Here is a 13,834-nt window from a genome sequence, read left to right on the forward strand (position 1 = left end):
CCGTGTGCCGGGCACGGGTGGCACCGGTCCCGGGTGGGCCAGCAGAGCTGGTTCCCTCCCCCGAGCCCATCTCTCACCCCCTTTTTCCATCTCCCTGCAGGTGATTGCACTTAGTAAGAGGAGCAAGGAGGCTGAGACGGCGTTCCTCAGCGTTTACAAGCAGTTAATCGAAGCTCCAGGTAAGCAACGCGGTGGCAACCCAGCTGCCTAACGCGTCACGTGCCAGTGCCAACAAGGGGCATCGCCCATGCACGGTGCCCTGGGAGCACCAGCCGGAGAGAGGAGCGGGAGCAGCTTTGGCCATCGCTGCGTTGCAGCCCCTGAGCCAAATGCGTCCCGGCGTTAGGAAAGGGGAAACTGAGGCACGGGGCAGCCCTGAGGCTTGTGGTGGCAAAGTCGGTGCTAGGGCTGGGTGAGGGGCTGGGACCCCCTCCCCGATGCTCCCCACCGTGGGCTCTGCCGTGCTCTGAGCCAGGGGTCGGCTGTGCCGGGCATGGCAGCACGGAGCATCCCGCAGCACGGCGAGGATGGAGAGCTGAAGATGCGCAGAAGGGCTCCTGCAGGGCCACTAATTCATTTTCCAGACGTTTAGGAATAACAAAATGTTTTAATGATTTCTTAGGGGAATTAGGGAGACATATTTTTGTCCTCATTAAATTTTCCTCCTGTGCTACAAGAACCAAATGTCAGCTCCGTTTCCAGAACCCGGTTATCTTCCCTCCCCACCTCACCGCGCCCACCCGCCGTGCTTCTCCTGCTTGCACATGCATGCACATGGATGCACATACATGTACACACGTGCACACCCCAAAACTGCTCCTCTCTGATCTCTGCACCACCCACCTCCTCCTCCCCTCTCTCTGCTCTCCCACAGCATCCATCTCCTGCTCCCCTCTCCCCTCCTGCTCCCCAAATCCCCCCACCCGCCCTTTTGTCCCCGTCTGTCCCCCGTCCGTGTGTCTCTCGACAGACAAACTCTTTGTGCAACACTTTACCCGCGCCACATAAGTCCTGATTCGACGTTTTTTTGCGTTGAATGGCTGCTGTCAACACAAATCTCTGGCAGAGACTGTAACGGAGCCTGATTGCTCAGCAAGTATTTTGATAAGTGAGCTGGCTGCGTGTCTGTAATTACGGGAGAAAACCGTAAATCTTTTGGATATTGTTCACACAGATGTGGCGTGAAGGGAAGGGGGGAAGCAGTAAAATGTGTTAAAAGCATAATTAATGTCATTGTTGTTGGGGATGATTTGATTTAAGGCTGGCTTTGGCTCGTGGAGGGATTCGTAGGGTGCTGGGGGATGTGTTTGAGCAGGTTGGGATGGGGTGGAGGAGGAGGTGCTGCCCCGGTGGGAGAGGTGACGGCACCGTGGATGTGCTGTGGAGGTACCATGGGTGTACCATGGGTGCACCGTGGGTGTAGCGTGGGCATGCCGTGGGTGTAGCGTGGGTGTAGCAAGTGTGTACCATGGGTGCAGCATGGGTGTAGGATGGGTGTACCATGGGTGCACCATAGGTGTACCATGGGTGCACCATGGGTGTAGCATGGTTGTACTGTGGGTGCACCGTGGGTGCCCTGTGCTCCTCTTGGAGCCGGGAAGCAGCATGGAGCAGCCGTCACCCTTCAGCCCCTGGCACAGGGATGAGCTGCTTCTCCCCAGGGACACGGCTGCTCCCTGGAGCTGTGCACGTTCAGGAGAAGGTGACAAGCACCCAGGACACCTCCTGCCCCATCCCACCACCACTGGGCTGCCTTGAGCTGCTCCAGCAGCTGCGTGGTGCTGCGGTGGGGTGTCCAGGAGCGGGTCTGCTGGCGGCCCAGACCCCCTCCAGCATGGGGAAAGGCCCCCGGCCCCTCTGCCCTGTGCTGGGGACACCAGGAGGGACCCCTGCCCACTGCCCAGGCTGCTGCAGCACTGCCGGTGCCACTAAAGGACAGCCAATAACGCCAGCTAGTGGCAGCACTTATTATAGATATAAAATATATATATAAAAAATAAATATCCATGTGTATATTATAGTAGATAAGTCAGCGCCGTCTCCTCTAACCTGTCCCGACATGTTGAGGTGTTGGAGCGAGTCCAGAGGAGGGCGACCAAGCTGGTGAAGGGTCTGGAGGGTCTGACCTACGAGGGACAGCTGAGGGAGCTGGGGGTGTTTAGCCTGGAGAAGAGGAGGCTCAGAGGTGACCTTAGTGCAGTCTACAACTACCTGGAGGGAGGTTGTAGTGAAGTGGGAGTCGGCCTCTTCTCCCAGGCAACCAGCGATAGGACAAGAGGACACAGCCTCAAGCTTGGCCAGGGGAGGGTCAGGTTAGACATCAGGAAGCATTTCTTCTCAGCAAGGGTCATTAGCCATTGGAAGGGGCTGCCCAGGGAGGTGGTGGAGTCACCATCTCTGGAGGGGTTTAAGAAAAGCCTGGCCATGGCACTTAGTGCCCTGGTGTAGTTGCCATGGTGGTGTCAGGGCAATGGTTGGACTCGATGATCCCAAAGGGCTCTTCCAACCTCATTGATTGATTGATTGGTTGCTCCTTTCCCTTCTAAAAGCTCCTCTCCCGACCGGTTCATCCCAGGCTGTCAGCTCCACACGGGGAGCAGCGCACTGGGGCATCGCCCTGGCTGCGTTTCAGCAGGGAAATGCTGACCCAAGGAAAATCCCCGGAGCTTCATCGCTCGGGCCAGTTCCTCCCATATTATTTCCCATCACGGAGGTGAGAGGAGTTGCCGGTGCAGATCGGCCGGGGCCTGCCCCGGCGTTTATCCCTGCGGAGGCGGCTGGCGGGCTGGCACGGAGCCTCCTGCCAACGCCCCTGGGGCTGGGGCAGCGTGGGGGGACACCCAGCCCCCACAACCTGCGAGCTGGGGCGTGGGGTTTAATTAGCCGTGTCGTTATCTCACGTACTTAGGGGTGTTATTAATGGCTGTGGGAGCACCCAGGCCGGTTCGGGGCTGTGACGCCCTTCGCTGGCGTGCGCCTGCATCCGTGGATGGGGAACCAGCCCAAGGGGTGCTGAGCCCCGGCGTGCCGGGAGCCGAGGGGTGCTGAGCCACGGGATGCCGGGAGCAGCCCGGGAGGGTCCCAGCCAGAGCTGAGCCACCGATTCGGTGCCAAAGCCGGCAGCGTGTGGCAGGGCTCAGCGCCCGCCCTGGCTGGGTGCCCACCCGCAGCTCTGGGCACAAACCCCCCATCCTGGCCCCCACGGGCTCTCTGTGAGGTCCCGCGGAAATGAGGGGGGTCGTTCCCCTCCGCTCCGGGGCTTTTGGGGTCTGGCCATCACTGGTCCTGCGGGGAAGCCACGTGGCGGGTGCTGCGGTGGGGCCCTGCTCCCCCCGGCAGCGATGCGGTGAGGTGGGAGGGCAGCGGCGGGACCCCCAAAGCCTGTCTTGGGGGGGGGCGCATGTCTTGGCTTCACTCACGTGCAAGGAGCATCTCTGCTGAGCGTCCCAGGCCAAATCCTGCGTCCTTGGGGCAGGTTCACTCCAAAGACGCCCGGTGCTGCGGTCGGGCCGTGCCGGCGCAGCCCCAGACCACCCCGAGTCCCGCGGCATGGCCACGGCGGTGCTGGGCCCCCCCCATCCTGCACTGCTGCTGTCCCCACTCTGTGTCCCTTTCGGAGCGGACACAGCCGGTTAGTTGATTTTTTTTCCCCATCGTCGTTATTTTTTACCCTCGGATTCACGCCACGCGTCCGTGCCGTACAGTAGCGCGCCTGGCTCCGTCCCACTTCCCTGTCTGCCTAACTTTTTGACCCTGGAGAATTCAAATCTATTTTCTTTCCTCTTCTTTTCTAAAAAAAAAAAAAAACCCCAAACCTATATTAACCTGGCTCAATAGGAGGCATTTTCTTGAACTTATTAAAAAATCCAGACTTGTAAATTAATTTGTTCGTGTTGTACAATGGCAGCGCAGATGGACTCATTAGCATGCACACAACAAATAATTATAGATGAATTTTTAGCTGGCCTGCTTAATGGGCTTGCTGGGTTAATTATGTCAATGTATAATTACATCAGCCCTGGGAGACATAATGGCACACCCCGCTGAGCAGACACTGGCTAATGATGGTGTAATGCTGACAGAGGGAAGACGGACGGCGCTGAAGGCACCTGCTTACCTCGGCACAAACCGCCATTGTCCGCGCCCCACCGGGCCCCGCGGCAACCAGCGCTGCAGGGACGTGATGCCCTGTGGACCCCGTGGTGGTGGAGAGCGTGGGACCGAGGGGGTGGCACCTGGCACCCCACAGCAAAACCCGCTCTGGGTTTCAGCGCAGGGCGGCTGCCCTGGGGTGGGTGGTGAGGAGGGTGGGCAGCGGGTCCCCGGGGGGGTAGGAGAGGGTGGTGGTGGGCATCCCTGCCGCTCACCGCCGTGTCCCGCAGACCCCGCTCCTGTGCTGGAGGCTGCCCGGAGCCTGGAGGACCGGCTGCAGCAGCTCCAGCGCCTCGAGCCCGAACCTGCCCCGCTGAAGGACCTCAGCCGCCCCTGGAAGAAGCACCCGGAGCTTGTCAGCACCAAAGGTACCCCCTGGCGCTGGCCACCCCATGCCACCCCATGCCACTGCCACCGGACAAGGGTGGCAGCAGCGGTCCCCAGCCCAGTCCCACCCCGTGCCTCCGAGCATCCCCGGGATGCAGGGGGTGTCGGGGCCAGGACCTGTCCCCTGGTCCGTGGTCCCCGGCGGCCACCACTGCTGGCCCCAGCGTGGCTGTGTGAAACGTGTCCCCCCGCAGAGCATAGAGAGGGGACGTCACCGGCGGCCGAGCTCGTGGCAGCGGCCGAGGCCCCGCTCTCCGGCATCGACGGCAAAGCACAATGTGCAGAACCCTCGCTGCAGCGGGACGAGGCGGACAGGCAGAAGTACGTGAGTGCCGGGGAGGGGGGGTCATTTCGGGGCTCTGCGGGAACACGTGGCTCTGTCCCCGCTTCTGCACGGGGGTGTCTGTCTGTCCTTCCCTCCCCTCCTTCCCTTTGTGCCTCCTTTGGTGGCCGGGTTGAGAGCGGGTACATCCAGTCCAGAAGCCTGATACACAGTCTGAGGCGCTCCAGGCATCCGTCTGTCCGTCCGTCCCCAATCCCAGGTGGTTTTAGGGCAGCGGTGGGTGCAGGCAGAGCCGGGACAGGTCCCTCGTGCCGGCCTCTCATGCCATCTCCCTGGCACGTGGTGGCTTTGCTCGGGTGGGAGGATGAACCCCGTTACATGCCCTTTTAACAGGGACGCTCCGGCTTTCCCGGTGCCGTTGTTGTTATTCCTTAACACGCTGCGCTGGGAAACAAACGAGGCATCTTCAAACCCTAAATTGCAGATCTCTGCTAGTAAGTTCCTGGCAAGTGCAGGCTATAAATAATGCAGAACAACTTTTCCCTGATTGCTTCCCCTGCTCCCGTTAATTACAGGCGGGGCTGGGCTGCCATCCCCCCCGTCGGAGGGGTTTCAGCCACAGGGACCATTTTCAGCCCAAAGTGAATTTTTTCACATCTGGGGCAATAAACCCGTTAACATCAGGGGGTGACACGGCTTGAACACATCCCGGCGCCCACCGGTCTTGCCCCAGCATCCCAGAGGAGGGGACACAGCGAGGGGGTCTCGGGGGGCTGCGGGGTCGGCACGGCCGTGGTGCTGCCGGCGCGTCGCCGATGCCCGTCTCTCGCAGGGGGCTGCAGGAGGCACAGGTCACTTTGGCTGCTCGGCTCGGGGAGGCAGAGGAGAAGATCAAAGTGCTCCATGCAGGTAGGGGGGGCTGGGGCAAGGGGCTGCTGGCCACGGCGGGGGCCAAGCCCCACACTTCACAACTCACCCTCCTCTTCCTCCTCCCAGCGCTGAAGGCCACCCAGACGGAGCTGCTGGAGCTGCGGTGTAAATACGACGAGGAAGCTGCGTCCAAGTAAGTCACCGGCGATGCCCGGTCGTGCCCGGAGGCCGTTGGCGTGTCCGAGGCTGAGCCAGGCAGTGCCAGGGTGTCCCCGCGGTGCTGCTGGGGGAGCTGAGATGCTTTAAGTGCCCACAGCAGCCCCCCAAGTCAGGGGGGTCCCCAACCCTAAGGCAGGGGCCCTCGCCGCCGTGGGGGGCTGTGTCCCTTGCCTCCGCACCGGCTGACGCCTCTTCCTTTCTTATCGCAGGGCGGACGAAGTAGCCATGATCATGACGAACCTCGAAAAAGCCAACCAGGTGAGCCGGGAGGGGACTTCCCAGCCAGCGCAGGGCACGTACCCCAGGGCTGATGGGGTTCTCCCCGCCGAGCCCAGGCATTGTGCTCACCACAGCACCCCGAGCATCCCCGTGGCCTGGGTGTCTGTCCCTGAAAATGGGACGGGGTGACCAAGCTCCAGGACTGGGCAGCCCTATAAAGGGGGGCTCTGCTTTCCTTTGCCAAGTGGCTCCTCCGAACCAGCCCAGTGGGACCCCCTGACCTGTGTTTTGGGGGTCACTGGTGTGTTGGGGCTTCTGCCAGTCTCCATTCTGGCTGCTGGAGCCGGCGTTTGTCACCTTCAGCCTCTCCCGGGCATGTTGGACATTAGGAAGCATTTCTTCTCAGCAAGGGTCATTAGCCATTGGAAGGGGCTGCCCAGGGAGGTGGTGGAGTCCCCATCTCTGGAGGGGTTTAAGAAAAGCCTGGCCATGGCACTTAGTGCCCTGGTCTAGTTGCCATGGTGGTGTCAGGGCAATGGTTGGACTCGATGATCCCAGAGGGCTCTTCCAACCTGATTGATTCTGTAATATGGGGGGGGGCTTATGGTGGCGGTGGTGGGAGTGGGAGGCGTGGGTCGGTGCAGACCCTGGAGCACCGCGTGGGGTGGGATGCCCTGCGGGTGCCCGGCCTGACGCGCTTTCTGCTCTCTTGCAGCGAGCGGAGGCGGCGCAGAGGGAGGTGGAGAGCCTGCGGGAGCAGCTGGCGGCCGTGAACAGCTCCCTGCGCCTGGCCTGCTGCTCCCCGCCGGGCGCTGCCAGGGTGAGGGCACCCCTCGGGGACGGTGGCACCCGTCACGCCTGGCAGCACCCTGTCATGACCGGGAGCATTGGTTGCAGCCAGGAGCATCCCACTGCACTTGGGAGCACCCCATCATAGCTGGGAGCACCCCATAGCAGCCAGGAGCACCCTGGCATGTTGAGGAGCATCCCATTGCACTTGGGAGCACCCCATCATAGCTAGGAGCACCTCAAAGCACCCACAGCACCCCATAGCAGCCAGGAGCACCCTGTCATGTTGAGGAGCATCCCGTTGCACTTGGGAGCACCCCATCATAGCTAGGAGCACCTCATAGTGCCCACAGCACCCCATAGCAGCCAGGAGCACCCTGGCATGTTCAGGAGCATCCCATTGCACTTGGGAACACCCCGTTGCATTCAGGAGCACCCTTTTGCGTTTGGGAACACCCATCATGTTTGGGAACAAGCCCGAAATGCCCGTGACTGAGGCATTTTTCCACCATGGGGGTGGTAGCGTTGGCCATACCCTACCTGCAGCCCCAGCCTTCTGTGGGGTGGAGGACGTGCACCCCCATAGCACGGAGCAGACGTACCTGGGAGACCTGTAAGGGCAGAGGAAAGGTCTGTCCCTGCCCACGGCTGCGTCACCCGCATCCCCATCCCGTGGGGCTGAGTCCTGGGCTCTCCTGCTCCCTGCGGGGACGCATCTGATGGGGAGGGTGGCCTGTGTCCCCGCGTTAGGTGGCCGGGAGCTGACGGTGTCCCCTCTCCCGGCAGGACAAAGTGAACTATTCCATGTGCTCAGGGTCGAGGCTGGAGGCGGCTCTGGCTGCCAAGGACCGGGAGATCCTGCGGCTCCTGAAGGACGTCCAGCACCTCCAGAGCTCGCTGCAGGAGCTGGAGGAGTCCTCTGCCAACCAGATCGCGGAGCTGGAGGGGCAGCTGGCTGCCAAGAACGAAGCCATCGAGGTGCGTCCACGGGGGCTGGGGACTACACTAGGAATAGTGCAGCCAGCCTGTCTGGGGAAGTGATTGTCCCTCTGTGCTGGGCACTGGTGAGGCCGCACCTTGAATCCTGTGTCCAGTTCTGGGCCCCGCACTTCAAGAGAGATGTTGAGGTGTTGGAGCGAGTCCAGAGGAGGGCGACCAAGCTGGTGAAGGGTCTGGAGGGTCTGACCTACAAGGAATGGCTGAGGGAGCTGGGGTTGTTTAGCCTGGAGAAGAGGAGGCTCAGAGGTGACCTTAGTGCAGTCTACAACTACCTGGAGGGAGGTTGTAGTGGAGTGGGAGTCGGCCTCTTCTCCCAGGCAACCAGCGATAGGACAAGAGGACACAGCCTCAAGCTTGGCCAGGGGAGGTTCAGGTTGGACATGAGGAAGCATTTCTTCTCAGCAAGGGTCATTAGCCATTGCAAGGGGCTGCCAGGGAGGTGGTGGAGTCCCCATCTCTGGATGTGTTTAAGAAAAGCCTGGACATGGCACTTAGTGCCCTGGTCTAGTTGCCATGGTGGTGTCAGGGCAATGGTTGGACTCGATGATCCCAAAGGGCTCTTCCAACCTGATTGATCCTGTGATTCTGTGTGACTCCCCTCCTCTGCTCCACAGAAGCTGGAGGAGAAGCTGCAGGCGCAGGCGGACTACGAGGAGATCAAAACGGAGCTGAGGTACGGCTCGACGGGCGTCCGCACCTGCTGCCCGCCTCTGCCCCGGCCGGCCGGGCGCCGCCTCGGCAGCCGTAACGCTCGGCAGCTGGATGGCAGCGGGATGCCTGAGAGTCACCCCCTTGTCTCCCTCCCAGCATCCTGAAGGCGATGAAGGTGGCCTCGGCCAGCTGCAGCCTTCCCCAGGCAAGTGCCGCGGCGCGCTCCAGCACGCTCGCCGGGCTGGGGTCTGCGTGACTGCCCTGCGGCCGGGGGCTCCGCTGCCCCCTCCCACCTCGGCTTGGCTCCTTGCAGAGCGTGTCGAAGGCGGAGGAGGCCCTGCTGCTGGGGAAGGAGGCTTTCTACCCCTCGCAGAAGTACCTGCTGGAGAAGCCCACTTTGCTGGCCAGCACTGGTAGGGTCCCCGGGTCCTGTGGCGTCCGCGGTCCCACCGGGAGCATCCCCGGGAACGTGAGCGGCGGGGCCGGATCCTGCCCCGGCTGTGGGAGGGAGCCCGGAGCCCAGAGCTGGGCAGGGGGATGGACAAGGGGTGGGATGGCACCTGGGGAAACTGAGGCAGGAGGTGATTTGCTGTGAGGCCGTGCTGGGGCCGCTGGCTGGGGGGACTCCAGTGCGTCTTCCTCTCTCCTCCATCTCTAGAAGAGGATCACTCCGAAGACGAGGCGGGGAAGGATGCGCTGGGCATGGAGCAGCCGTACCCGTCCCCCCAGCACGCCCCGGCAGACGAGCCCGCCTCCCCCACTCCCCTCCCGCCTCTGCCTGGCCCCACCCTGGCTCCTGATGGCCCCCAGACTTTCTCGCTGTCCCCCTTCCCGGGGGGCGAACAGCTTTCGGGGGACCCCAAGACCCCCCACCTCCAGCCGCCCGCCTACAAGAGCGAGAGCGCAGGCGGGGGGCTGCCCTTCCCCTCCGCTTTCTTCGGGGCCAAAAGCGTCACGGTGGCGGCCACTAGCCCACCCGGCGAGCCGGCCGAGGGCAGCGCCGGCGGCTCTGCCGACGAGGAGCAGCTGGACACGGCCGAAATCGCCTTCCAGGTGAAGGAGCAGCTGCTGAAGCACAACATCGGGCAGCGGGTCTTCGGGCATTACGTGCTGGGGCTGTCGCAGGGCTCCGTCAGCGAGATCCTGGCCCGGCCCAAGCCCTGGCGCAAGCTGACGGTGAAGGGCAAGGAGCCGTTCATCAAGATGAAGCAGTTCCTCTCCGACGAGCAGAACGTGCTGGCCCTGAGGACTATCCAGGTGCGCCAGAGAGGTGAGTGGTTGGGGTGGCCCCGGCCGACGGGTCCTGCCCTGGGGTGCTGCGAGCGGTGCCGTGGGATCCCCCTCCCGACGCAGCACCCCAGGGTGCCCCGTGCCGCAGCGGGGATGCCCGCCGGCCTGTGGTGTGTGGGCGAGATGGGTGGTGAAGTGACCTTATTGCAGTCTACAACTACCTGAAGGGAGGTTGTAGCGCAGTGGGAGTCGGCCTCTTCTCCCAGGCAACCAGCGATAGGACAAGAGGACACAGCCTCAAGCTTGGCCAGGGAGGTTCAGGTTGGCCATTAGGAAGCATTTCTTCTCAGCAAGGGTCATTAGCCATTGGAAGGGGCTGCCCAGGGAGGTGGTGGAGTCACCATCTCTGGAGGGGTTTAAGACAAGACTGGACATGGCACTTAGTGCCCTGGTCTAGTTGACGGGGTGGTGTCAGGGCAATTGTTGGACTCGATGATCCCAGAGGGCTCTTCCAACCTGGTTGACTCTGTGATTCTGTGGTGCCACGCGGAGTCACTGGTAGCACCTGGGGATTGTCCCTCATGGTCCCCCTGCTCATCACCGGGTGGGATGGAGCTGGGTGCCGGGATGGAGCCCCGGCAAATGGTAGCAATTAACAACAACCCCTCGTGGAAGCTGCATCCCTGGGTGTGCTTCACTCATTCCTTCTGACAAGTGCCGTTTAATTATTCGTCGGGCTGGTGCGTGGCGTATGGATCAATGTGCTCGGGAATGTTTTGCTACAATAATGAAGTCTCGGTGCTGTGGGACTGTGGCGTGGTGACAGCAACACCTGGCTCTGGGGACAGTGGCTCCTGGCCCCGTCTCAGCAGTGGCAGCTGGTCACTGGGGTCCCCGCGGTGGCACGGGGGACAAAGCGATGCCGGTCCATGCATCTGCTGGTGTTTCAACGCAGAGGGCTCCGATTTACCCCCCTGGATCTGATCCAGCATTAACCCTTTGCCTGCACAGCCAGGAGGGCACAGTGCCAGGGATGGGGGACGTGGTCCCCGTGTCTCTGCTCAGCAACCTGTACCCCGGTGCAGAGTGGGTGCCCTTGGACGGGGCGAGCAACGTGGCTGGGAGACACCGTGCTGGAGGCGAGAGCTGGCAGCAGGGGCTACCGGGGCTCCCTGAGCTCTGGCTAGCGACTAATCGGGAGTGACATTTGTCTTAAAACCAGCATCCCTAAAAATAACCAAACACGAGGAGTGGTAAATGCTTCCTGACGTACAAGCGGAGCTTGTAAACCGCGCGCGGGTGACAGAGCTGTTCTCCTGCCTCTTTGATCAGGGAGCATCACGCCGCGGATCAGGACGCCGGAGACCGGCTCCGACGACGCCATCAAAAGCATCCTGGAGCAGGCAAAGAAGGAGATCGAGTCGCAGAAGGGAGGTGGGTGCTGGCGTGTGGGTGGCCCAGCCCTGGCAGGGCCGAAATGGGCTTTATTCAGCATTTCCCCCGCTGACATCCATAGAGATTTGGGGCACGGTGGGAAGAAATGCTGCTAAATACCGTTAGGGACGGAAGAGTCTCCATGCAGCGGCGTTTGTACCTGGGCTTTTGGAAGCTTTGGATGTACTTTTCCTTCCCCTTGCCCCAAACCAGATGATACCTGGGCCCCACACTTCAAGAAAGATGTTGAGGTGTTGGAGCGAGTCCAGAGGAGGGCGACCAAGCTGGTGAAGGGTCTGGAGGGTCTGACCTGCGAGGAACAGCTGAGGGAGCTGGGGGTGTTTAGCCTGGAGAAGAGGAGGCTCAGAGGTGACCTTAGTGCAGCCTACAACTACCTGGAGGGAGGTTGTAGCGGACAGTCAGCCTCTTCTCCCAGGCAACCAGCGCTAGGACAAGAGGACACAGCCTCAAGCTTTGCCAGGGGAGGGTCAGGTTGGACATTAGGAAGCATTTCTTCTCAGCAAGGGTCATTAGCCGTTGGAAGGGGCTGCCCAGGGAGGTGGTGGAGTCCCCATCTCTGGAGGGGTTTAAGAAAAGCCTGGCCATGGCACTTAGTGCCCTGGTCTAGTTGCCATGGTGGTGTGAGGGCAATGGCTGGCCTCAATGATCCCAGAGGGCTCGTCCAACCTGACTGATTCTGTGATTACATGTGGATGCAGGATCCATCTGGCACGAGGAATCATCCAAGCAGCTGCGCTCGCAGTCAATTACAAGCAATGCAATGCATTAGAACAGGTAGTGTGCTGAGAAAGCAGAATCCCAGAGAATTAAATTAGATGGGAACGGTGGAAAAACAGACAGGGAAAACAAACATGTTTGTCTATTGCCGGTGTTGGTAGTGGCATTTATTTTGCAATCGTCAAAAAAGCAGCTCGCTTTGAGCTGGGGGTGTCACAGCTTTTGCTTTGTGGGCGCTGCTGGTCCCGACCCGCGCCCGCTCCATGCAGAGCACGCCAAACCCCATCGGGATAAAATCCCTTTTCTCCTGCTTTTCGAATTCTGGCTGCGTGGTGAAGCGATGCATGCCGCTCCTCAGGGCTCCCCTCACCCCTTTCCTTCGCAGGGGAACCCAAACCGCCATCGGCGTCGCAGGCGGTGGCCAACGGGGCGGGCGGCGGCGGCTCGGAGGACGCCATCAAGAGCATCCTGGAGCAGGCGCGGCGGGAGATGCAGGCGCAGCAGCGGGCGCTGCTGGAGATGGAGTCGGGGGGCCCCGGGCGCCCCGGGGACACGCCACCCGCCGAGCGCTCCACGCTGGCCGCCGTCAGCCAGAATGTCGTCCCGACCTACGTCAAGCAGGAGGAGGGGAGCGGGGCCAGCCCCGGCACCCCGCAGCCGCCCCTGGCCGTCCTCTCGCCCGCCGCCTTCGTCCAGAGCATCATCCGGAAGGTGAAGTCGGAGATCGGCGATGCCGGCTCCTACTTCGACCAGCACTGGGCGTCGGAGCGGAGCCTGCTCAGCCGACCCTACACCTCCGTCTCGCCTTCGCTCTCCTCCTCCTCCTCGAGCTACTCCAGCATGGCCAACGGCCGGGGCTGGCCGCGGGGCGAGCCCGGCGAGGGCTGCGCTAATGAGGACGAGCTGCCGCCGGCGGACGACGAGCCGCAGCGGCTGACGGAGGTGAAGGCGGAGGGAGGTGGCGCAGAGCCGGCGGCCGGCGGTCGCCTCTCCTACTACCCCGCCTACGTGCCGCGGACCCTGAAGCCCACCGTGCCGCCGCTGACGCCGGAGCAGTACGAGATGTACATGTACAGGGAGGTGGACACGCTGGAGCTGACCCGGCAGGTCAAGGAGAAGTTGGCCAAGAACGGCATCTGCCAGAGGATCTTCGGAGAGAAGGTACCAGCCTGGAGAAGGGGGGTCTGGTGTCCCCTCTGCTCCACGACCCAGAGCCTGGGGCTCATCCGTGGCCTCCGCCAGCTCCTTCCAGGGTCCCTGCTGGATTTCCCCTTGGAGGATGCTGAGTCCTCAGGGTCTGACCCAACCCCGAGCAGTCTCCTGGTGGCCACCACCAACTAGTTGGTGGCACTTCCCACCAGGAACGCCCTGTCCCCTGGGCAGAGCCCTGCGGGGACCATCCTCCCAGCTCACTGGGTATCCCAGGGGGACCCACCATGGTCCCCACACCGGTGGCTGGGGCCAAGGGGGTCTGGATGTGCCGTGGGGCTGTGAGCATGGCAGCACATAGCAACCTGCTTCCCCTCCCTCGACGCGGGGACGGAGGGCAGGCAGCAGCCCCCCGGCCCCAGCGGGTGACGCCTGCGTGGTGCCTAGGTGCTGGGGCTGTCCCAGGGCAGCGTGAGTGACATGCTGTCGCGGCCCAAGCCGTGGAGCAAGCTGACGCAGAAGGGGCGGGAGCCCTTCATCCGCATGCAGCTCTGGCTGACCGACCAGCTGGGCCAAGGCATCAGCCAGCAGCCGACCCCCTCCCAGGGTAAGTGCCACCTCTGCCGTCCCCGCGTGCCATCGGTGTCCCCAGCACATCTGTATCTGCCCTACGCATCCTACCCCCGTCCCAGAGCTGCCCCAGCACCCCTACCT

The 13,834-nt window shown here is 62.2% G+C and overlaps 1 protein-coding gene across 1 annotated transcript in view; it reads left to right on the top strand.

Moving 5' to 3' along the window:
* CUX2 (cut like homeobox 2) overlaps positions 1-13,834 on the top strand; it is a 70,415-nt gene that overhangs the window by 52,784 nt on the left and 3,797 nt on the right. Inside the window, 14 exon segments of the mRNA XM_068412944.1 lie at positions 101-179; positions 4,383-4,520; positions 4,734-4,860; positions 5,655-5,731; positions 5,819-5,885; positions 6,121-6,169; positions 6,846-6,950; positions 7,706-7,897; positions 8,533-8,591; positions 8,726-8,982; positions 9,228-9,839; positions 11,132-11,233; positions 12,357-13,132; positions 13,568-13,727. Coding sequence (XP_068269045.1) covers positions 101-179; positions 4,383-4,520; positions 4,734-4,860; positions 5,655-5,731; positions 5,819-5,885; positions 6,121-6,169; positions 6,846-6,950; positions 7,706-7,897; positions 8,533-8,591; positions 8,726-8,982; positions 9,228-9,839; positions 11,132-11,233; positions 12,357-13,132; positions 13,568-13,727 — 2,800 coding nt within the window.

The sequence above is a fragment of the Nyctibius grandis genome, chromosome 14, assembly GCF_013368605.1.
Source record: "Nyctibius grandis isolate bNycGra1 chromosome 14, bNycGra1.pri, whole genome shotgun sequence".
In the NCBI taxonomy this organism is placed as follows: Eukaryota; Metazoa; Chordata; class Aves; order Nyctibiiformes; family Nyctibiidae; genus Nyctibius; species Nyctibius grandis.